Source organism: Heterocephalus glaber, unplaced genomic scaffold, assembly GCF_053883595.1.
Source record: "Heterocephalus glaber isolate CG9 unplaced genomic scaffold, H.glaber_assembly_v1.0 deba00001497, whole genome shotgun sequence".
NCBI lineage: Eukaryota > Metazoa > Chordata > Mammalia > Rodentia > Bathyergidae > Heterocephalus > Heterocephalus glaber.
The window spans coordinates 72,871,045-72,896,457 of NW_028258320.1; the positions used below are offsets into that span (position 1 = coordinate 72,871,045).

Below are 25,413 nucleotides of genomic sequence, written 5' to 3' on the forward strand. Positions count from 1 at the left end.
TCTCAGAAGTGAACGTGTCGAGGCACACTGCAGACCCAAAGGCCAGCCGATGGCTTCCATCCTCCAGCCAAAGCTACCAGACGTAGGAAGCTCAGCCACAGACAGAGAGCTCTTTGGCCTGGGGAATGGGGACCAGGTAGTATGGATGGCAGGCCATGGGCTGGTGTCTCATCTCCTGCTCTTTGTGCTCAGATTCCCCTGGGAGCCACTCCTCCTCCATCCCACTCCCCTCTGCAGACTGCTGCTTGGGCCCTTAGAACAATGGCTTTCACTGCAAACTCTGAAACCCAGCATCACACCCGGGCCCCAGCGCCCACTCCCCCACTTCCTCCAGGCTTCTACGGGCCAAGAGGGAGAGGCCCCCTCAGGTGGCTCCAATGCCCACCCTTCCCTCTTTCCCAGGTGGTGGCCTCTGCGGGTGAGTGCCAGGCAAACACTTCCCAGCAGACAGGGCAGAACAGAGAGTCAACAAGGCTGTTTTCATCTGCCCTGGTGGCTGGGACACACAGCCCAAGTCCTGGAGGCCTGCCAGGCCGGCCTATTACTTGGCATTCTGGGGCATGGGCGCCCCGAGTGCAGAGGGACAGCTGACCTGCACGCACGTCATGGATAGCTGGGCTTCCGAAGTCTGGCCTCCCAGAACCACCTGTCCTTTGTGTTTGCCCGCAAACCCAGCTGCTTGACAAGTGGCTCTTCACCAGCTCTTCATCCTCCACACTGGCAGTGTCACCCAGGACTGTGGGATCCTCCGAAAGCCAATTCCTCTCCACCACCTCCTCCTCCATCAGATGAGGGGCAGGATTCCTGGAGCTCTGAGATGCTTCCAGCTCCACAGTGCCACAACCACAGTGTGAGGCTCTTCCATCCAAAAAGGCAGCAGGGCTGACTGACTTTATGAAGAGGGAAACAGAAGGGGGCGTGGCTTTGGCCAGAGACAATTTGAGCCATCAACTAATACACTGGTGTTTATATCATGTTGTAGGGGATATAACCACACGTGCAGGCGTGACACACACCCTGGAACATATTGTAGTTTCCTACACACATACTGCACTTTCGGGTAGATAGTTCATTGAGGTATATATATAGGATTGGGACACACAGACACCTTGGGGCGTCACACACAGTGTGTCCACACCCTTGGAATACAGCCACTCCGAGCACACAGGGATCTCAGGGCAGCTTCTGAGCAGCGTTAACACTGTGACTCCAGAAAGCCTCAGGGTTTAAGACCACAGACCCTGCACCAGCACAGAGCTGTGTACAATGCATTGCCACATCTGGTAAACCTGGAGCACATCGCCAAAGCTCTGTGAGAAGCAGTTTCTTCACTTGCCAGTTGGGGCCAATACAGAATTTACCTCCTGGGGTTCTTGGGAAGATTAAACAAGGAGTGGCTGGCCCATCAGGAACACTGGTAAATAATAGCTTTGTTATTGGTTGTGCATTTAAAGGTATTTTGTAATGTACGCATAATCAGATGTTCCCAGTACTAAAGCTTTTGAAAACTCAGATAACAGACAGGAGGAACACTTAATTCGTATTTATTTCACATTTGATCTGTAAACTTATTTTTAAAAATCCACTGTCATTAGCAACATGTGCTGACATTAGTTTGTCTTTAGTGAAGAAGAGCGCAGGCCTTCAACTGTCCCCGTCTGAAACATGCAGAACCCGGGCTGTAAACACGAGGGCTCTGCCTCCTCCCGACTTGGCAGTTCATCAGTGACAGGATCCCCAAGAAGCCGGGGAAGGACAACACTTTGATACCTAAGAGCTCTAGGGGCAGGAACTGTACAGTCCGGCAGGCCCATTTGTGTTTTCAAATTGTTTACCTTGGGCAAATTGTATCGGGTTTGCTTCTTGCACATAATTTCCAGGCCTCTGTGTCTAAAAACAGCAGCTAAAAGATTTCCCCTCCGTCAGCGCTTGGGGAGGCGGGGTGCACACACATCAGAGATAGAAACTTACAGATTCTTCAAGCACAGCCCCAGAGGGAGGCGAGGCCACCGGAAAGTGCGCTTTAAAGTGAGTTACTGGGGCAAACGGGGCCTCAGAGGATAATGGCTTTATACACAGGGCTGATGCAAAGCAGAAAAGTTCATTTACTTCTGTCTTGGTCCATCACTGTAATATTTACATAGGAAAAGGCAATTATGCTGTCAGGCACAGGGGGGAAAGGACAGAAATCTTTTCTCTGCCAGGAAATCTCAAAGCAGGTCCCGTCCAAGGGACAGTCACCAGTTGCTGGTGAAAAGGACACAGAGAGACAAAACACCACCAGAAAAGGGCTTGCACTGCAAAGGGGCTTGGCCTGGAAAAGACGCTGGGCCTGCCTGAAGGGCACCCCACAGCCAGGATCCCAACATCACACCCGAGGCCCCACGACACTGGGGACCCCCAGGTTTGCTATCAAAAATAGTGTGTTTGGGGAGGGCGGGCAGGAGCTGCCCTGAGTGTGTATTTTAGAATTAGAGAGTTCAGGGCTGGAAAGGAGCAGTGAGCCAGGGTGGGGGATCCCCTTCCCATTTACCCTGTGTGAGCCATGCCCTCTGGAGTCCTCTGCTCTGAACAGCTGGGCGAGCTGGGCTGGGGGAAGAGGGCAAATACCCTTGGAAAACAATACTGATTAGGGGCGGCCCAACAGGAAACCCCTCTGGGTCAGGAGCAGCCCTAACAAGAGTGGGGGTGGCCCTCCCAGCCAGAACTTCGCCCCAGTACAACAGCAGATGCCCCGCAGAGCACCCTCCAGGCCGGGAAGCACGGAGCGGGCGGGTGGGCAGGTCCTAGGCTACAGCGGACGCGCCCTCCACGCCCCAGGCCACAGTCCGCTGCGGGGGCCTGCGGTCACACGACCCGCTTTCTGTCCCCCCGGCACAGGATCTTCTTGAAGGCGCGGCGGAAGTCGTGGTTGAAAATGGTGTAGATGACCGGGTTCAGGGAGCTGTTGCAGTAGCCAAACCAGAAGAAGAACTTGAAGAGCGTGCGCGGCACCGAGCAGCCAACAGCCGTGAGCGTGTAGGTGAAGAAGAAGGGGAACCAGCACACCACGAACACCCCGATGACCACGGCCAGCACGAACGTGAAGCGCTTCTCGCGGTTCTGCCGCCCGCGCCAGCGCGACGCCTTGGCGCCCCCGCCGCGCTCCTCCCCGGGCCCCGCGGTCCCGGGCCCGGTGGCCCCCGGTGCGCGGCGGGGCAGGCTGTCGCCGGGCTTCACCTGGCTGGCGCGCGCCTTGCCCTTGGCTCGGAGGCCGCGCTCGGGTCTGCGGGCCCCTGGGGGCCGCTCGGCCTGCTCCGACGACGAGCTCTCCTCCAGGTCCAGAGCGTCGGCGTCTCGCGGCCCGGCTGGCGCGGGCTCCCCGGGCGCGCCGTTGACCTGCGTGGGCAGCGGCTCGGCCTCGGCGCCCCCCGGGCCGGCGCCGCGCTCCGGGCCCAGCCCATTGGGCCTGCGCTCGGCGCCCCCAGGCGGCGCGGCGGCGTGGGCGTCCGGACCCCGGCGGCTGGGCGGCACGCGAGTGCGGCGCTTGGCGATCTGGTAGATGCGCACGTAGACCAAGATCATGATGAGGCAGGGCGCGAAGAAGGAGCCGATGCACGACGAGATGACGTACCACTTCTGGTCGTTGATTTCACAGCGCTGCTCTGCCGGCTGCTGCCCGCCGCCGCCAGCCTTCTCGAAGGAGATGAGCGGCGGGAAAGAGATGACGGCCGAGATGACCCACACGGTGACGATGATGGCCTTGATGCGGCGCGGGGTGCGCTTCAGGTTGTACTCGATGGCCTGCGTGATGGACCAGTAGCGGTCCAGGCTGATGGCGCACAGGTGCACGATGGACGACGTGCAGAAGAACACGTCGAGCGCCAGGTAGATCTCGCACCACGCCTTGCCGAAGTACCAGAAGCCCATGACCTCGTTGGCCAGGGAGAAGGGGATGACGAGCGTGGCCACCAGAATGTCCGCCGAGGCCAGCGACACCAGGAAGAGGTTCTGCGGCGCCCTGAGCGCGCGGCTGGTGAACACGGCGATGACGACCAGCACGTTGCCGAACACGGTGAGCAGCATGAGCAAGCCGGCCAGGCACACCAGCGCCAGCGTCACCTGCAGGGAGTAGGGGGTGGCCCGGGAGCCGCCTCCCGGCGCCTCGGTCCCGTTCCAGCTCGCGTTGCCGGCGTCCGGCTGGAGGGAGCCCATGGGCGCGGAGCCGCCCTCGGCCAGCGGCTGCTCCTGGCGGAACATGAACGCGGCGCCGCTCGCCCGCCCGCCGGGGCCTGCTGCCCTCCGCGTCCCCGCCCGGCGCCCGTGGGTCCTCCTCGTCCTCCGGCGCCCGTTCACCCCGCCGCGCCGCGCATAGGGAAGGAGTCGCTGGAGGCCGGGCCCGAGCGAGGGGCGGCTAGTGACCCATGGGCCTGGCCCCGCGAGTCGCGGCCGCCGGTGCTGCAGACGTGGGAGGGGGTCCTCGCTCCGAGCTCCTCCACACGGCCAAGTTTTATCTCTAAGCGGCAGGAAAAGTAGGGCAAGCTGATGGTTAGAGATTTATTCAAGAAAAGAGAACAAAAATCTCTGGTGACCTGGTGATTTGGAAGGATGGCAGGAAATTACACATATACTGTATCTAACACCGCGTATAACATCAGTATCATTCACACACAGTCCTGACTCGAGCCCGAGCAAAGCAAGAGATCTTACCGTGCGCGGGGGCCGGCCCCCAACCCGGAGGCAGCCGAGGGGAGCGGATGCGGGCTCGGAGCCCTAAGTCTGCCTCCTCATATCCCTGAAGCCGCTCCGGACTCTCGCTTCCCCCAGACGCGGCGGGGCGAGCTGGGCCCGACCTGGGGCCGCCTCTCGGAGCGGAGCGCCACGGGACTTCCAAAGTTGCGCGCCCTGCTGGGCCCGGGGCGCAGCGCGCGGAGCTCGGCAGAGGCGGCGGGGTGAGGAGTGTAGGGCCGCATGAAGGCACCCCGACCTCAAGCGGGCCGGGCCGGGCCAGGGGAGCGGTCGGGCCTCCCGGAGCCACGGCCGAGGCAGTGTCTTCTAGGCGTCGGTTCGGGGGGCGCCAAGTGCAGCAGGGCGGCCCGGGGTCGGAGGGCAGCGTGAGTTGGAGCAGGGGTGCAGGAGCGGGGAAAAAGGGGCCAGGCGGCGGCGCGCCGGCTGCTGGGCTGCTGAGCCGGAGCCGCGGCTGCTCCGCGGCGCTACGGTGGACTCGTTTTATAGCCCCAGGATCGAGCTGGCGTTGCCGAGCAGCCGGCGTCAGCCCCCACGTGGGAAGCCGACCCTCCTCCGCCCCTCGCGCCTCCCCTCGGCGGGTCCGGCGCCCGTGCCCAACGCCGGACCCCAGGGAAGGCTGCCGCAGGCTGGACGGGCCTTCTGGAGAGGCAGGCACCTGGAGGAAGGGGATTACAGAGAGAACCTGGGTGTGGGGTGCGGCCCGTGCTGGGAGTTGGCCGTGCAGCTCCTGCCTCCGCGGGCACCAGGGCTGTACCCCAGCCGAGTCCGGGGAGGGCGGGGAGCTGGGGACCCCCACCCCGGGTCCCGAGAAGCAGCTTCCGGTAGGGGGTCGCATCCGGAGCAGCCGAGCCTCCGCCCGGGCCGTAGTCCTGGAGGAGGAGGAAGGTGCGAGTTCCGGGGGAACTCCTAGGGTGGAGTGCGCAGCACCCACAAGGGAGTGAGTCTGACCGAAGTTCAGACTTCTGCTTGGGGAAGGAGCGACCGCTTGTCCTCCAGCCCGGGGGCGCTCAGCCTTACTCCGAGGTCGGAGGTCCAGCCGGCGCATACCCCACCCCCAAGACTGCGGTGGGGAGGGGTCCTGGAAGCCCAAGCCCAGAGCCGCCAGAACGAGGGCGCACTGACACCTGCTGGCCGCTCATCGTCACGGCCGGGAAGCCACCCGCTGGGGCGGGCACCTCTTCCAGTTTGTGGTCCTCTGCCTACACTTTCCTGTTTCGGGAGAGCTTGGGTCTAAGCTCAGGGAAGGAGAGCCCAGATTTTAAATTGTACTTTGTCATGTTGCAGAAGTATTCCCAAACAGGTACTCCACCTCCAGAGGGAGTGGAACTCTGATAAAATCACATCAGGAAGGAAGGGCTGGCAGACCAGGCCTGGCATCCCACCCTGGACCCACGGCCGTGGACCCGTGTGTCCAGTTGCCCAGCTCTGAACTCCTGGGAAGCGCTGTGTCTTTGTGGAGCCACAAACATCCTATGAATGCCTCCCAGAAGGAGCTCCAAGGCTCCAAACACAAAGTAATGGTAAGTGGAAATGTTAACTGCCCTGATTTGATCGTTAAGCACTGTATAAAATTTGTACAATTAAAATATTTTTTACAAAGTTAAACTCTAAACTAAGCCCACCTCCACTCATATGCACACCCCTTCTTCAGTAAGGGGAGGTGCCCAAGGAAGAGAATATTCTCTTTGATACGAAATGGAGGTAGGAATAGCAAGTTTTTCCTTGCATGCTAGATATCCCGTGATAGATTTTCAACCATCACGAGGGCACGCTTGCACTGTACATCTGCACTTCTCAGACGAGCAGCAGGTAGTTTAAGGAGAAAGCCCAGGAGGTTAGGAAATGTCAACAGGAGAGACATTAGACCTAAAGAAAAGTTGTGTTATTTAAGGAACCGCTAAACCCAAACGCCTTATGTCGTCATCTAAGCCGGGTGCCAAAGACTGAACAGACCGCCTCTCTGGGCAGCGAGGTGCATGCTGAAGTCTGCCGGGGCTGAGGACTACATGAATAACCTCGTGGCCACCTTCAACTCCAGCCAGGCCTGTTGCCCCCTCGTGATTGTTATCGATGCTGCTGCTCTTGATGCAGATGGTCGGGAAGTTTATGCCTTTCAAAGTTCAGTGGACCCTCAGTTTACCACCGGCCTGCCATACAAACAATTGGGTTAATTAAGTTAATGGATGATTCATCTGCCTCTTGTTATGTATAGCGTGTACCCAGGTAAACATCCAGATCTCAGCTGTATTGATTACAACCAACTTGAGTTACAACCAGCCCTCAGGGACCAATTGAATTTGTAAATCAAGGGTCCACTGTACTTCACAGATACCTCGTTTGGCACCAGTGTCTTTAAAACCTCTCATTCTTTACCTTCTCCACTCTGTCCCAAGGAACTTTTCTAATCCCTCTTTCTAGACAGTCTCAAGAAAGCTGAAAAGGCAGAATTTCCTCCCTCTGTCGTGTCCATCATTTCACACCTTCTACTCCGCTCTCCGCTTTGAGTGTTGTAGCAGAGGCAGGGACATTACCAGTGGGATCATTTGGAAATGTGACAACACTCAATTCTGCCCAGCACCAGAAGCTCCATACTTCAGGTACAAATGTTAAGAGAGACAAAAGTTGAAGCTTGTGGCCATTTAGGGTTCACCATGTTCTCAGAAGGAGGGACTGAAGCCAGGTGTGGTGGCGCACACCTATAATCCCAGCATTTGGTAGGCTGAGGCAGGAGGATTGCCTCAAGTTAGAGGCCAGCCTGAATGACATAGCAAGACCCTGTCTCAAAAAAAAAAAAAAAAAAGTACATCTTAGTCACTATCACTTCCCATGTCTACACTAACTTCCAGCACTGATCGCCTTCCTATTTTCATTTCAGAAGCAAAGGGGAAAATAAAAGCAAAGTCTGCAGTGCTTCCCTTCTTGGAATTTTGCTGCTGGTTTGTGTATGACACCTCTTGTCACATTTCCTGACTGCTCCCAAGCAGCCAATTGGTTTCTTCATTCCTGGATTTGGAATCTTTTCTCTTAATCTGGAAACACGCCTCTCAAGGAGCTAGGGACCCTGGGCCCAGTGCAGTGGCACGAATGTTAATAAGAACTGGAGCACCCTTTTGTTACTGTGCTATGCGTCCTGTCCAGGGTTCTCTACAGAGCCTCTGCTCCATACAGAGCTCGTCCTCCTGTCAGAGCTTCCTTATCACCAAGGGCTCTGCCTCCGTAGTCTGTCACAGAGTTGGTATCTCTGAGCTTTGAAAATCTACACAGACACCATTAATCTTTGCTAGAAGGGTTCATGCTGTGCTAGCTGAGTGAGCCAGAGCCGAGCAGAGACATCCACAAGGACAGTACCAGACCTGTATACCAGCCCTGCCTGGGAAGATAATCCACTTACCAGTGCCCCACCAGAGATTATGACTCAAGTCCAAAGTGGGACACAGCTGGTGGATTCTAACAAACCCCTCCAGGAGATACGGGTGTGCACTCTTCTGAAGACCCTAGCGGAAGCAGTCTGTCTCAGTGAGGCTGTGGAGATGGGCATGCACTCTTTCCTGGCACCCCAATTACCTGCCGACTTGCATGAAGTCAACCTGCATTGGAAAGAATGGGTCCAGGCTGAGAATCACTGCCCCAAGGCTCAGGCCAGCAGGTCCACAGCAGTGCCACAGAGCTCGGGGAGCTGAGATGGAGCAAACAGTGGAGAGCAACCTCCGATACAGGCTGGCTTTGGTGGCCTGAGGAGGAACCACCTCTGGGCACACAAATGGGGGTCCCTTATTTTTGTTATTAATTTTAAAATACCATTTGTGAGCACTGGCCTCATGCCAGGCACAGTGCTCAGTAGTTTACGTACCCTATATTATGTACTATATATGTTTTGTGTATGTGTTATATCTATGTACCAGTGCTGGCGAATTTTTTACAGCTTTCAGTAATGAAAGCTGGCCATGCCACGCATGCTATAGGTTTGCCACCACTACTATATACCATCTACTCTATAGGTAATTCTAAAAATAACTTTGAACATAGTTACTTTCATTTGTCTGTGTAAGTAAGTGAGGGAAATAAGGCCCAGAGAGGGTAAGTAAATGGCCCAGCTAATAAGTGGCAGGATCAGCCCCAACCCTATGTGTCCTGATTATGAGCCCAACAAGCTTTCTAGGCCCCCTACTGTGAAGCTGTCCCCTCCACATTCTGCCAGGGGGAACTTGCAAGATCCCTGGATTATCAGAAAAGAGAGCATTGACAAGTGGCTAAATCTCGGCCAATCTCTGCCCTCCTGATCCAGTCCTGGCTACTACAGCAGGTCAGTGTGAGGCAAAATGTATCTCTTCATTCCAAGAGGTCCTGGAGGTAGCAACAGGCAATGCTGCCTGAGACTGGACATTTGCCAAGGACCAGTCTGGTGCAGGGTGAAGGCAGCACCAACTGCTTGGGCAGCACCTGAACCGCAGAGCCAGGTCTCCCTGTCATGGCACCTGCACGTCCTTACTGCAGCTTGGATGCATTCTCTTCCCTTGAGCTGACCTTCTCACCTGTAGGGCAGGGTGACAAGGGAAAGGACTAAGAAATCATGCTTCCGAGCTGGGTGTGGTGGCACGTGCCTGTAACTCAGAACTCTGGGAGGCTAAGGCAGAAGGAGTACAGGTTCAGGCCCAGTCTGGGCAATTTAACTATCTCAAAAAAAAAAAAATTTTAAGGCTGGGGATATAGCTCAGTGAGAAGGCCCTGAGTTCAATCCCCACTACCATAAAAAAAAATCTGGAGTAGACTTCTTAGAGGTTCTGATTCAGTAAAATTATGCTGCCTTGGCACTTGCATTTTTAACAAAGGTCTAAGTAATTCAATAAATACCAAAATACAAGACACACTAGCAAAGAAACTTGAAAAGTGCTTCTGTAATGAATGAGTGAGTGAATGGATAGATTTTACTTATGAGCAAAGTAGCACAGAAGTAACAGGCCCAGGAGTAGGTGGCCAAGGTGGCTAGCATCTCACTCCTAAGTAAGGATTTAGTTATAGCTATAGGATCCTCTCATTCTATTTTTTTCCCCTAAAGGAACATGTTAGTAGAGGGAAATGTTCTAATTATAACTACAGCTAGGCGATTTACCAATAAATGAAAGCTGCTTAAGCAAAATAATTTGTCTTGGAGTCATATCTGAAATTAAACTGTCAGGCAACACCCAAATGTGTCTTGGCATCTCTGTCTGTCTTTGATGGTGACTTCATCTAATAAGAATGGAGGAGCTGGGTGGACAGGCACATTAATTGTTTACTCTGGGGCGGAGATTGACTAAGAAAAAACCATATGCCCCATTAGCCTGGATGAGGCTGTGTCAAACAAACCCTCACAGAAAATTCACATGCACACGAGCACAGGCCACACACACCCCACACACTGTACGTAAACACACCCATCTGAGCATGATGAGCAGGTGAGGAACACAATGTTCCCTCTACTTCCTAGGCCATGTGCACAGCTGGACCCAAATGTGCAGTAAGCCACAAACATCTGCCAACTCACTGTGATCCTGACAACATGGACGGAGGAGTCACTGGGGGAAAAGTCTACTGATCTTTCTGAGCTATTAATTCCTGCACCTCCTTGTTCCTGTGCCAGAGCCCTTTGCCATCTCAGTGTCATCAAAGGTTAATGAAGCTGAGAGGAAGCACCCACTGCAAGAGCTGCTGGATGCTCCACTTGTAGCTGTTTTACCACCAAGGCCAGAGCAGCACTGCTCTGCTCACAAAAGCAGTGTGAAGTCCCGCCACTGCCTTCGTCCCTTTCCAAAGTTCCAGCCCTCCATGCCCTGGCCTGGGGAATTAACCCAGGTCCTCTCTGTCTCTGCAGAGGCCTCTGCAAGACCAAAAGGAAAGCTGTTGTTGCCAGGATCCTCTATCCCTTCAGGATGCCATGAAAGAGGAGGCACCCAGCTGGCTCTCTGCAGCAGCCTCAGTGCACAGCATGCTTTGTTTCCACTAAAATACGGCTCCTGCCCGGGGACTGCTGGGCATGCATGAAATCCCTGATACTCAGGAGGCTGAGGCGGGAGGATTGCTGATTGAGGCCAGCCTAGACAGCTTGGTAAAGCCCTGACTCAAAATGAAAAAGAGCTGGGGATGTAACTCAGTCATAGAGCCTGAGGCCCTGAGTTCCATCCCCAGGGAAAGGAAGAAAGGAAGGAAGGAAGGAAGGAAGGAACAAAGGAGGAAAGGAGGGAGGGGAGGGCAGCTGCGGGTGGGTGGGCGGGCGCATCCCAGTTTTCATCTGCTGCAGATTTTAGCAATCACACTATATGAGGCCCTGGGTTCAATTTTAGCAGTTGTAGAACATGAGGCTCCCTGTCCACTGAAGTTCAGAGAAGGGAGAATGTTGGACTTAAGACAGAAAGCCTCCCAGCAGTGCCACTAAGTGATGAAATTTGTAACATGAAAACGGGGAGTTCCTTCTTTCCTTCCTCCCTTCTTCCTTCTCTGGGGAGTGAACCCAGGGCCTCATGCTCTATAACTTTCTCACTTTGCACTTAAGAGAGAAAGCCTCTCAAGAAGGTCAATAATTGCTAAAATTTTAACAGATGAAAACAGAATTGCTTTTTTGAGAGGCAGTTGAAAAGCAAGATTGATGTCTTGATTTTGAGTCAGATGCAGACTAGATTGCGAGTATAGATGCTGGAGAAAGCGAAGGGTCTAAGTCACAAAGCTGATGGAACTTAAATTAAGTAGGAAAACCTGCCTGGTGCTGTTCAGGGTGCTTTCTTTTGCAGTTGGAGCCAATACTAGTGAAAACAGAACAGAAAATGGATTGATTCACATAACTGAAATTCAGTTCATGTCAGGGGCCGAATTTGCTTTAAACAAGGTTGACACCGTGGTCAATACCGTCCCTAAAATGCTGATCCTTTCTCTCTCATTTCCTCCTTGGGTTCTCACACTGACACACACACAGTGGAGAAAGGGAAGAAAATTAAGCAAATACATGGAGAGTAACAGGCATGAGAAACTGTGTAGCCTCACAAAACAAACATGGGGAAGGAGCTGCCTTGTTCTCTTCCAGCGCTCCCGATACGAGGTTTCTTTTTCTTTTCTTTCATTTTTTCCCTGGTATCAAGATCAACTCAGGACCTTCCACTTGCCAGGTAGGAACGGCACCCCTGAGCTATGGCCCCAGCCCAGTTCCAGGTTTCATTGCTGTGAAGCTGACACAGACTTCTAGTTTCTCGTTCTTGGATTCCATGAGATTCTAGAGCCCACACAACTATTTCCTCTTTTACTCTGAGTTTCCTTCCATCCTGTACAACCAGAATACTTGATTGGGATGAATATGAGAGCTTTAATTTAACAAACATATTTGTTGAGTATCCTCAATGACCCAGATCCAATACTACACACTGATAATACAACCACTACCAAGATATAATTCCCACGTTTGTGCACTGGAAGTTTTCAAGAGGAATCTTTTCTGTTGACCTTATAGCTATTCAAAATATTTGAAGAAACCAACAGATTTTTAAAGCATCAAATGTTTCTAATGATGATGGCCCCTCAAGGCCACACTTTGAAGCACCCCTTTGTCCAGTCATGTAGAAATAAAAGATAAAACAGACATTTTTGAAGATTTACCCACTTCTAGTGCCAGACAAGACAAAGTAAACCAGGGACGGGGGGTGCGACCCAGGGTACAGCTCTTGTGTAGCCTGCCCTGGCCCTGGGTTCCACCCTCAGCACCAAAGGAAAAAAAGAAGTTAGAGAAGTATTCAGAGAAAAAAAAAAGATAACAGAAATGTGAAACCTAATGGAAAATAAATATGAAGTTTTCCCCCAAAGTAAATTAAAAAGATAAACAGATGGAAACTAGGAGAATGAACATAAGACAATTAGAGTACCAGACAAGGAGTCCAGAATCTGAACATTAACAGTTCTGCTAAGAATAGAGAATATACAGGGGGAGGGAATCAAATTTTTTAATCTCTACATAGAAACAAAAAATATGTCTTTCCAGATTGAAAAGGTTGAGTATCCAGCACAATAACTGAAAAGAGACCTGCAACAGAGCACTGGAAACAAAAGATCTTAAAGGTCCATAAGAATGGGGGGGGGGCCCGCATACCTGTGATCCCAGTTACTTGGGAGGCCGAGGCAGGAAAGAGGGAGGGAAGGGAAAAGGTGGGGTGTTGTATCCTCACTCTGTTCCCAGGCTCCAAACTAGAACAAATAAACATCACCATAAGATGTCTGGAAAATACAAAAAGCAACTGTTTAAAAAATAAACAGTAGCAAGCAGATTAGGAAAGGAAAACAAAACTTGAAGAAGAAACCCAAAGGAGACCGTTTCTTGTTTAGTTTTTCTTTATCTTTCAAATTTGCCCCACTGGAGATCACAGTTGGTTTTGAGCAGCAGGTTCCTGAGCAATGAAGTCAGTGAGAAAAATCCCACCTTTCTGGCCAAAGAACTGGGAAAAGGTCCCCTGTCTCATGCCTCAGCCACTAGAGCTCTTCCAATGGGGGAAGTGCAGCCTCTTCTAGCAGAAAGAAGGGGGAAAGGCACCCCCTGTGCAGGGCTGGGGGACAGCACTGGCCCCTCTTCTCTCTACTGTGCCTGAGGAGGTGGGGCTTAGAACCGGGTGGGAGGATTCTGGGTAACTCAAACTGTTCCTGGTTAGCTCCCTCTAAAAGTGACTCACGATTAAGCATGACCGGGTCCTGGGTTGCTTCTCTCTCCTTCTGGAGTTAGATTCTAGGTTCTTCTCGTCTTGAACAAAGAATTGAAAAAAACAACCAAAAAGCAGTGGCAAAGTTTATCTGAAAAAGTAAAAGTGCAGAGTGAGCTTCGGTGGAGTAAAAGAGAAAAAAGCAAGGCCATTGTGAGGAAAACCATGATAGCAAACTCTTCTTGGCGTCTGTGTCTTTTTATACTGTCCAAATCTCGAGGAAACCCACAAGAATTTCTACACAGGTCCTGAGAGGTGGTGCTGGAACCACACCTCAGGCCACAGTCAGGTCTCGGCCGTGCTACTGGAAAACTGCTGGAGTTCTCCAGAGAAGTCCACGTGCAGGGCTTTGGGAACCATCCTGCGCATGTGTTCTGGGATCTTGTAATTAACAGGTCACGTCTACCTCCCCAGCTAGCTTTGCCACGCCTTCATCTCCTATGTCAAGACTGCAAAGGAAATCTTTCCAGTCAGATAAATGGGAATTGGGGTCCCTGGCAAGACGAGAGTGCGTTGGGGCAATCCACAGAGCAAGAGCTAGAGACGGGAATCCACTGGCCTTGAGTGTGTGACTCGCGCATCTGGGACTGCACACAAAATACAGCAAGTGCACACACTGCACTGCAGGAACCAGGCCACGGAAGGAGAGGCAAAGCTTGAGATCTGAAACCAATTAGGTTGATTTCTTGTGAAAATAAGCCAAACAGGTTTTTGCAGAACCCAGGGTAATATTCATAATGTCCAGGATAAATAATCAACATACAACATACACCAGGTAAGTGGAAAGAGGGGAGATAGATCCCTAACCTGAGATGCTAGAAGTAAAATCTAACAGAATTTAAACAGCTATTATAATAACTAGGTTTCAGAGGCAGATGTAAGCCAGGGATTTAGCAAGCGCAAGGACCCAAGTTCGATCCCCGGTACCAAAAAAAAGCAAATGAAAATAGTTATGAAATAAAAGGTAGAAGTTCTCAGCAGACAACTGGGAACTATAAAGACAAAATGAATACAAATCTCAGAATGAAAAAATACTTTAATAAAAATGTACTAGAACAGCTCTGTATTAGCTTCCTAGGGTTGTTATAACAAATTGGCACAAACTGGTTGGCCCAAAAGGACGGAATATCTGCCCACAGCCTTGCAGGCCAGAGTGTGCCCTCAAGGCGTGGTGGGCCACTCCCTCTGGAAGCACAGGAGAGAGGTCCCCCTTACTCCCTCAGCCCAGAGGTCCTGGCGTCCTTGGCTGCTGGCAGCACTGCTCCAACCTCTGCCTCCACTTCCACACGACTGTCTTTCTTTTTTTTTTTTTTTTTGTATTAAACTCTTTTATTGGTACATTGTAGGTATACAACACAGTTACATTTCTCATTGGGAATTGTACCTTTACATAATGCATCTTGGTTCTTCTTTTTTCCCCATTCCTAGCCCTCCCTTCACCCCCTCCACCCTTCCCTATTTACAAAGACTTTATTTCCATTTTTTCCATTTCTCATCATGTTTTCCTTTCCCTTCTTTCCTTTCCCCTGTGCCTCCCACTACCCCTACCCCTTTGGACCTTTTCTTCCTATTTTGCATTATCGATTATTCATTCTAATCATTGGTACATTTTAGGTATACAATATAATGACATTCATCATTGGAAATTTGCACCTTTACATAGTCTCTCTTGGTTCTTGTTTTTCACCTTTGCCCAGCCCTCCCTTCAACCCCTCCAGCCCTCCCTATTTACAAAAATTTTGTTCCTATTTTTCCATTTTCTCATATTAATCTCATTCCCTTCTATCCTTTTCCTTAGCCCTCCCACTCCCTTCCCCTTTGCCCCTTTTCTTCCTATTTCACATAACCTATTATACATTTAGTCCTTATTTACACTTTCAGTTTCTCACATCAGAGAAACTATTTGGTATTTACACATCTGTGTCCTATTTATTTCACTTAAGAGTATTGCCTCAATGTGCATCCACTTAGCTATAAATGTCTCTAATTTCTAAAAATCTTCACCTGCTCTTCCTCAGACAAAGGTCTACTATCTCAAATCTATAAAGAACTTAAAAAGATCAGACCTCCCAAATTTAAAGACCCAATCCAAAAATGGGCATCTGAAATAGACATTTCTCAGACAAAGAAGTAGAAACTGCAAATAAATACATGAAAAAATGTTCAACGTCACTGGTCATTCAAGAGATGCAAATGAAAACAATGCTGAGATTCCACTTCACTCCAGAAAGAATGGCTGCTATCATGAAATCAACCAATAACAAATGCTGGCGGGGCTGTGGGGAGAGGAACACTGCTCCACTGCTGGTGGGAGTGTACACTGGTGCAAGCACTGTGGAAATCAGTATGGAGATACCTCAAAGAACTAGGACTGGAAATCCCATTTGACCCCGCTATTCCACTGCTGGGGATCTTCCCCAAAGAATTAAAAGAATCATACCACAGTGATATATGTGCGACCATGTTCATAGCAGCGCAGTTTGTAATAGCTAAAACTTGGAAACAGCCCAAATGCCCATCAACTGGAGACTGGATAAAGAAAATGTGGTTTTTTTATAAAATGGAGTACTACTCAGCCATAAAAAACGACTGTCTTTCCTGTGTGCATCTCCCTTTCCTTTCTGATAGAGACACAAGTCACTGGATTTAGGACCCACCCTAAACCTGGGGGGATTTTCTCTTGCATTCCTTAACTGATTAGACTCTCTTTCCAAACAGGGTTACATTCTAAGGCTCTGAGTGAACAAGAATTTTGAGGAAACAGGGTAGACTCCTTCAAGTCACAAAAAGAATACAAATAACAAAGGAAAAATTCAGTGAAAATAGATCAATAGAAACACTAAAGAAGTTGTTCGGTCTGAAGGGAAAGAATAGGAGAGAGAATCTAGACCACTGGGATGAAGGAAAAGTAACAGAAATGAGAAATACTGGGTTATTAGATTTTTAGGGCTACCATAATAAAGTACCACACATTAGGTGGCTTAAGCAATGGAAATCTTTTTTTGTGTGGATCTGGAGGCCCCTACTCCATACCATATTCAAAAATAAGTCAAAATGGATCAAGAACCTAAACACAGGAGTTAAAACTGTAACACTATTAGAAGAAAACATAGGTGTAGATCTTTGCACCCTTTGATTCATTTATGGCTTCTTATATATGACACCTAAAACACAAACAATCAAAGAAATAAATATACTGCTATTTATAAAAATGTAAAACTTTTGTGTCCCATGAATAAAGTATAAAGACCACCTGCAGAATAGGAGAAAATATTTGCAAATTATATAAAGTATCTGATGAGGGTCTAGCATCTAGAATACCTAAAGAACCTTTATAACTCAATAGTAAAAAGACAAGCAACTAACTTTTAAAATAGGTAAAGGATTAGAATAGCCATTTCTCCAAAAAAGATATGCAAGTGACTAATAAGTACATGAAAAGATTCTCAACACAGAAATGCAAATCATAAACACAATGAGATACCACTCCAAATCTACTAGCATGGCTCAAATAAAAAGACAGTAATGTGTTATAAAAAAAGGTGAAGAAATTAGGACCCTCACATCTTTCTTGTGAGATTATAAAAAGATGCATCTACTTTGGGAAGTAGTTTTGCAGTTCCTAAAAAAATGTTAAACACATAGTTAGCTTATGACTCACTTATTCTATATACCCAAGAGAAATAAAAACATGTCCACATAAAAATTTGTACATGAGTGTTTATAGTTTATTATTCATAAATATATAAAAAGTGAGGGGAAAAGCTAATCTCCCTTAACTGATGAATAGATAAACACAACATGGAATAAACTCACCATGGAATATTATTCAGTCTTAAAAGGTAATGAAGAACATACTACACCATGGATGAAGTGTGAAAATGGGCTGAGTGAAAGGTCCCAGACACATATCACTATGTGATTGTATTTGTTTGAAATGTCCAAACTATGCACATTTATAAAGACAAAATAGACGTCATGGGGTTTTGTCCTGATTAACCCATTGTAATTTGAAAATACTATAAATCAAAATGGACCTAGTAACACTTAACTACCAAATATCACATCTCACCAACTCAACGTACTACTGTATAGATATCCGTTGTTTATTCTGGTGATCCTGTGGCTTTCTCAGAGCTGTGGCTCACTGCTGCCGCCGGCATTATAAGAGAGTGCCGTACCATTTATCATTAGCCTGAGAAAGACAAAAATTCAAAGAATTTCCATTAACTGTGTGTAGTTCACACCATTGTACAGTCAAAAAATCTTAAATTGAACCATCATCATAAGTGGGACCATTATAAGCAGAACACCATCTGTACTTGTAAGGGCCTGGAAGGAGAGAAAATGGAACATCTGCTACAGTTACAGGGTTTTTGGACAGTGATAAAAAATGATCTGGAATTAGAGGTGATGGTTACATAACATTGTGAGTGTGGTAAAAACCACTGCACATTACACTTTTAAGTAATTTAATGGTATATGAGTTATCTCTCAATAAAAATTTAAAAGATGGATCCAGGCATGGTAGCATATCCCTGTAATCCCAGCATATTGGAGGCTGAGGCAGAAGGATCAAAAGTTTGAGCTCATCTTGGGCAACTTAGTAAGACCCAGTCTCAAAATAAAATATTTAAAAAGGTCTGGGATGTAGCATAGTGTGAACACCCTGAGTTCAAACCCAGAACCACTAAATAAGTAAATGGACCATACTGTGGTTCATAAACAAATTTTCCCAAATTTAAAAGAACTGAAGTTACAGAAGGTATATTATCTGATGGTAACATGACAAACTAGAATCAATAGCAGAAGGTTATATGGAAAACTCTTCTAAATATGTGGAAACTAATACATTTCTAAGTATCGCATGTCAAAGATGGAATCTCCAGGGAAATTAGAAAACATTTTGAAGGGAATCGAAAAGCAATATAACATACAAAATTTGTCAGATGCAACTAATGTGTTTAGAGGGAAATTAATAGCATTAGATGTGTATATTAGAAAAGAAGAAAAGTCTCAGATTGATAACATTTTTTAAAAAGTAAATTTAACCCAATGAAATAATAAAGAGCAGTTATCAATTTCAAACAGAAAAACTATAGACAAATATCCACAAAACTAAAACTGGTTCCTTGAAGAGGTCAATAAATTGGCCAACCTCCAGTCACAGGACCAGTGATACTTAACAGGATTGATAGCTCTAGGCTGCAAGATGCCTAGGCCAATGCATTCTTAATGGCTGCTTTTCCACGTCCCAGGCTATTCCTAAAATTTAAACTGAGCCTGAATGAAGCATAAAGACAGAAAAATTTTAGTGCAGCATTTCTGAGCTAATGGAAATTATTATGAGAAACATCACTTTTAACATGATAAAGGAGAGAGAAGAGTTTCTTGGCTATGTCTTAAAGATATTTCTGTCAAATATTCAAAGCTTTTTATTTATTAGACTTTAAATATTTTGGTTTCTAGTCAAGAAATCAGTGAAAATTACTTATTTTCATCTAGAAAACTAGTTCTTTGTGTATGTCTTGGATCACAAACTTTTTTAACTTTTAATTTAAAATAACTTCACATGTACAAAAAAAGTTTCAATAAGAGAGCAAAGAATAGTCATGTGCCTTTACCTAGATTTACTATTGTTAGGCTTTTACTCCATTTGCTTTGTCTCTCTCTCCCTTTCTCCTTCTGCACACGTGCACACACAGAGAATAGTAATTTTCAGAGCCATTTGAAAGTCACAAATATCACGACATTTTGACCAAAAATACTTCCATGTTCATTTCCTAAAAATAGAAATGTCCTCCTTACGGACCTACAGAAGAGTTATCAACTTCAGCAAATTTAACATGGGCGCGTTATTTTTACCAGCATACAAGACACATACTTAGATATATACACATAGGCATCCATACACATATGCACACATACATAAATATATTTTAGAAATTCTGAGTTTGTGTTGTTACGCCAGTGCTAGTCCATTACAACAAGGTTCTTCCTTTCCATCCCCTACCCTAAATTTGTGACTCTCCTTTCAGAGTAAGAACTATGTCCCCCAATAACCTTAACAGTTACTAATTTGCTCAATCTTATAATACATATGAAATAACAAGAATCGCTTCACCTGTACTAGAAAGAAAAATAAATGGCCACTCTAAAAAGATTTCAGAGATGTTAAGTATGCTAAAATAAAGAAGTCAGGCCAAAAGTCACACATTGCATGATTTCATTTATATGAAATATCCAGAATTGTTAAATCCATAAAACATCAGATTTGCCAGGGGATCGGAGTAGAGGAGCATAGGGTGTGACTGCTTTGTAGATACAGTGTTTACTTTGGGGGTGATAAGAATGTTTTACAACTCAGTGTAGAGAGTGGTTGCACAACATTATGGATGTATTAAATGCTGTTGAATTGTGCACTTTAACAGTTAATTTCATGTCGTGTAATTTTCACCATTTAAAAAAAGTATTTGTGTGTCAGTATCCCCTATCCTGTAGCCTCCCAAGACTTGAGGGGAAACAGTCAAATAAAAGTTGAGTCACATTATTTGTTTCCAATTTTTATTTTTTCTTTCCCCTTCCCATCTTCAATTATTTAATTAGTTTGATTTTTGTTTTCTACATTTATTTGGTTATAAATGAAAAAAATTGTGTATGTGTAAGGGGTGCAATGTAATGTCTTAATATACACTGTGAAACGATTTTCGCAATCAAGCTAGTAACACATCTATCATTACAGTTATCTTTTTATGATGAGAATATGTAAGATATACTCTCCAAGCGATTCTGAGTATATAATTAACTACAGTCTCCATGCTGTGCATTAGATACTTACACTTCATTCATCTTATAACTGTAAGTTTGTACCCCATGTACAAGATGTCCCTGTCTTCAGCTTCCAGCCCATGGAAGTCACTCTACTCTGCTTCTATGAATTATGAGTTTGACTTTTTTTTTGGTGGCACTGGGAATTGAACCCATGACCTTCACATTGATCTAACCCCACGTCCTTTTTATTTTTCACTTTGAGACAGAGTCTCACTAAGTTGCCCAGACTGGACTAGAACTTCCAGTCCTCTTGCCTCAGCCTCCCAGAATGCCTCACTGCAACCAGCCAGTTCAGCCTTTTTTGATTCTGCTAGAGTTCATGCCGCATTTGTCTTTCTATGTCTGGCGTACTTCAATTGGCATTATGCCCTCCAGTTTCATCCATATTTTCACAAATGGCAGAATTTCTCTCTTTATTAAGACTGAAGAGATATTTCTTCAGGAAAGGGAGTCAGGGGCACCAGGAATAGTGAGTACTTCTGACTTAGTGCTGAAGAAAAGCACTATGAGGTGGGGGTAATGAAAAATCTGATACAGAATAATAAATGAAAAAGACAAGGTGGGTGAGGGAGCAAGGTTGCTCCTCAGAGACAGTCTGGATTATTAAATAAACCCACAGTCAAGCTATCCTCTCCACTGGACAAGGCAAAGTCAGACAACTCCAACCCAGGAACTATGGAAAAGAGAATGAGATAAAATTTCATAGCCCTGCACCTGCACTCCTGTCCCAGAGCCATGTGCACCAAGTCAGCAGGAAAGAGAAGCTTCCCCCAACACAATGCTTAATAACAGTAGTAAGGCGCCCATTTCTCCTACCTACCATGGGAAACATTCAGCACCCTACCCACAACTGTTAGTGTCCTCCCATATGGAAAAGGGCAGAAGGAAGTGAATCTCAGTTCTGCAACAGAAACAGAAAACAACAGTGATAGCACTACTCTTGTACAGCAGACAGGAGAAAGATCGCCCTCTGTTGCTTCTGTGGGTGGAGCTGAAACAGATAACAATAATCAGAACCTGAGAGAGCAGCCTGTAGGCCGCATAATAAGCAAGAAAACCTGTAAAGGGAAGGCATAGAGAAGCCCACAGCACTTACCTTCTACACTGATCGAGATCATCAGACCCACAGGGCGGCATGCCCACAGTTCAAGACCAGAACCCAAGTTAGGAGGGAGCACAGTCCCCAAGGCTTCAGACAGGCAATTATCTCCATCAGAGGAACCTGCATGACTAATCCAAACCGGATGCGACACCAGTGAAGAGGGAGCTGCATGAAAGAACTGGGTTGCTGCTATAACTATGCGATGGTTTTTATTTTTATTTCTATGGTTACTTTGGCAATTGTAGTTATTGTAACCTTGCTAATTTCTTGAATTGGGACTATTCTGGTTAGCTCTCGGCATTATTTCTCTTCCTTTTTATTGTCTTTTTCTTTCTATTCTCTCTATTCATTTTTTTTATTCTTCTTTCTTTTGGTTCTTCTTTATTGGTATTGAATTATTATAATACTTTCAGTTTCAAGGGTTTCCCTCACTTCTCTCCTATCCTTCAACTCTCTCCCTGTCTTACTATTAAAGAAACCAAACAAAACTACCAACAAACATATTAATGGATACCAGCAATCTCACAATCTCCCCCATTCTCTAAATACATTGCCACCCATTTGCATACATCCTCTTGACTATACAAATACTGCCCCCAAACCCTCTCTAGGCCAGCCCTTCGCCACAGCTATAAAGTAATTCCAACAGAGTCTGACTTCCTATTTACCTATTGACACATCTCATCTTTTTTTCTTCCCATTAACATATTCCCTTCCCCTTACCCTTCCTCTCCATACCCCACACTTCAGACATCTCCGTACAATGTAGTCTGTAAGGGATACTGACAAAAGGGTGAAGTTATCAAAACAAGTTGTAATGCTGTTTTACACTCAATTCTGTTAACTTTGTTATAACCAACAGAAATTCTGTCCTTATGACATAGTGACAGAGTCCAACCTAATTAAATTCAAAAGCTTGTAAGAGTTAACAATATACCTAGACAAATAAAGCACAAACACATCACTGGAAAACAAATTCTAACTAAAGAGATCTTTATATCAACCACAATCTCTCCACATTCTATATGACCACAATTCCTAACACCAAAAAAAAAAAAGTACATAGAAACATGAGACAACAAGGTAACAATAGGCCCAATTGCAACTCTCCTAAAGCAGATTCAAGATGCACCAATGGAAGGGAAAGTAAATGGCAGGTAGTGGGGCTATACAAACTGATTAAGAAAGAGGTAAAGAAACTTAGCAAGGTCAAAGATGACATAACCCAAAAAATAATAGAACATACAAAATGACCAGTGTGGACATGGGAGGAACAAAAAATTGGAACTGACCAAAACAGTTCAAAACATGAATGACAAATTAGCAAAAGACATAAATTTTATGAAGGGGTGTCAGAAAGATAAACCAAAGATAAAAATACTGTGTAGAATTTATAAATTGCAAAAATGACTAATGTGAAGACAAGGTTTCTGAAATTAAGGACAAAATGGAAAATCACAATAAATTATTCAGAGAAGCCTTAAAAATAATAAGATACATTGAAAAGTTCATTCAACAGCTACTTGACAGTGAGAAGACAACCAAAGGCTAATTAGAGTTAGAGAGAAATTAGAAAACAGTATACATGGAATTTTTAAAACTGTTTACAGAAATCATAACGGAAAACTTTTCAAAGATAAGGAAATATTTCAACAGATCTGTAAGTGAGGTTTACGGATCACTAACTAATTATAGTGAATAGAAGAAGCTCCCCAAGACATATTTTAGTCAAAATCCCAGATGTCCAACAAAAAGGCAGAATTGTAAAAGCTCTCAGAGAAAAAGCAAAAATGCACTTATAAAGGTAAACCCATCAGGATTACAGCAGACTTATCTATACAAAATTTGAAGGCCAGGAGATCTTGAAGTGAAGTGTTTCAAGCCCTAAAAGAAAATAACTTCTAACACATACTAACATATTCTGCAAAACTGTCTTTCAAAATTGATGGAGAAATTAGAACACTCCACAATAAAGAACATCTTCAGAGATACATGAACTCCAACCAGCACTGAAAAAATCCTAAAGAATATCCTAATGAAACAAAAGATATCCTAAAAATAACAAGAGACAGTGAAAAATCAATCCAACAGCTGCAAGATGATGCAAAGAATAACATAAGATTAAGCAGAGTCAATGAGAGGGCCAGAGACAGCACAAATGCCATACAAAACCTGTTCACAGAAGTAATGGCAGAAAACTTCCCAAACATGGAAAATAAACTGGACATACAAATAAGTGAGGCATGTATGTAGAACTCCAATTAGCCGTGACCAAAATAAATCTACACCAAGGCATTTAATTATCAAGATTGCATAAATTCAGCACAAGAACAGAATATTAAAAGCTGTTAGAGAAGAAAAAACAAATCACCTATAAAGGAAAGCCCATCAGAATCACAGCAGACTTCGAAGTGTAAACCCTTAAGTCAAGGAGAGATTGGAGTTAAATATTTTAGGTCCTGAAAGAAAACAACCTCCAATCCAGATTAATGTACCCGGCAAAACTATCTTTCAAAAATCAATGGAGAAATAAGATACTTCCATGACAAAGAACAACTGAAGAAATTCATGACCACCAAACCAGCTCTACAAAATGTTCTGAAGAATATTTTAGAAAGAGATAATGAAGACCACAGTTCAAAGAACATCACTAGAAAGAAGCCAACAAGCAGGGCAAGCAATTAAACAGAGGGAAAAGACAGGGAACCCACAGTAAGAAAATAATATGACAAGGATAAGCCAATACATATCAGTTATAACCATCAATGTAAATAGTCTCAATTCACCAATCAAAAGAAACAGACTGGCAGGGCCGGGGATTTAGCTCAGTGGTTCCACCGCCTGCCCCACGAGCACAAGGATCCAAGTCCGATCCCCGGTACCAAAAAAAAAAGAGAAAGAGGAGGACCCGAGTCACACGGAACACGCGGAATCAACCTGCTGCAGACAGGCAGGTCTGCCCACACCCTACCGAGGTGCCCAGTCACACAGAACACACCAAATGAGCCCACTGCAGACAGGCAGGTCTGTGCATGCCCTATGGAGGTCCCGAGTCACACAGAAGATGCCGAATCACCCCACTGCAGACAGGCAGCCACCTGGTTCCACACTACAAAGGCGGAGAGGACACCAGACCACTAGACCAAGGTACTGAGTCCCACTGCTCCCGGCCCAGGGGTAGGGGCTTCTGAGCCACCATCCCACTGCTCCTGGTCCAGAGGAAGGGGCTTCCCAGTCACCATCCCTCCTGCTGCTCCCAGCCCAGAGGAAAGGGCTTTTGGGCCACCTTCTGTCCCACTGCTCCTGGCCCAGAGGAGGGGGCTTCCGGGCCACCATCCCTCCCACTGCTCCCAGCCCAGAGGTAGGGGCTTCTGAGTCACCATCCCACTGCTCCTGGTCCAGAGGAAGGGGCTTCCCAGCCACCATCGCTCCCGCTGCTCCCAGCCCACAAGAAAGGGCTTCTGGGTCACCATCCCTATCGCTCCTCCCGACCCCTGTCCCACCTCTCCCAGCTCAGAGGAGGTAATCTGTGCAGGCGCTAACAGCCCCCCACCCCAGTCGAAATGAGAAAACACGTAAATAAGTCTCAAAACCAGACTTCCAGATCACCTACAGCAACCCCAAAGGGAAATGAGATGGAACACTCTGATACTCAATCACCTGGACCCACTGAACTGGCAACAAAAAGGGATCTGGAAAAAATGAAATCAGAAATAATTTCTCAGATAGCAGGAGAAATTGTGCCCCTACTGCAAGACATGATTAATAAATCTGGAGAGGAGCTAAGGAACATGATGGAATCCCAACATAAGAAACAAATGGAATCCATAAAACAGATGCAAATAGATGTCCAGGACATGAAAAATCCATTGAAAGTCTACACAGCAGAATGAGCCAATGTGAGGACAGAATTTCAGATATAGAAGATAAGATTGCAATTAGTGACCAGGAAAAGAAAAATTGTTTCAAAATTATAAGGGAACATGAGAAATCAATCCAGCAGCTGCTAGATGATGCACAAAAGAATAACATAGGACTGATTGG

The 25,413-nt window shown here is 46.5% G+C and overlaps 2 protein-coding genes across 2 annotated transcripts; both read right to left on the reverse strand.

Annotated features, from left to right (window-relative positions):
* Positions 1-952: 952 nt before the first annotated feature.
* Positions 953-4,322, reverse strand: Adra2a (adrenoceptor alpha 2A). Its single transcript, XM_004838943.3, has one exon. The coding sequence runs from the start codon at positions 4,237-4,239 to the stop codon at positions 2,848-2,850; it is 1,392 nt and encodes a 463-aa protein (XP_004839000.1). The 5' UTR covers positions 4,240-4,322; the 3' UTR covers positions 953-2,847.
* LOC101723656 (uncharacterized) lies at positions 4,250-7,152 on the reverse strand. Its single transcript, XM_004838944.4, has 2 exons — positions 4,690-7,152; positions 4,250-4,495 (listed from the first exon to the last, which is right to left on the reverse strand). The coding sequence occupies exons 1-2, from the start codon at positions 5,771-5,773 to the stop codon at positions 4,332-4,334; spliced, it is 1,248 nt and encodes a 415-aa protein (XP_004839001.2). The 5' UTR covers positions 5,774-7,152; the 3' UTR covers positions 4,250-4,331.
* Between the last annotated feature and the right edge of the window lie 18,261 nt (positions 7,153-25,413).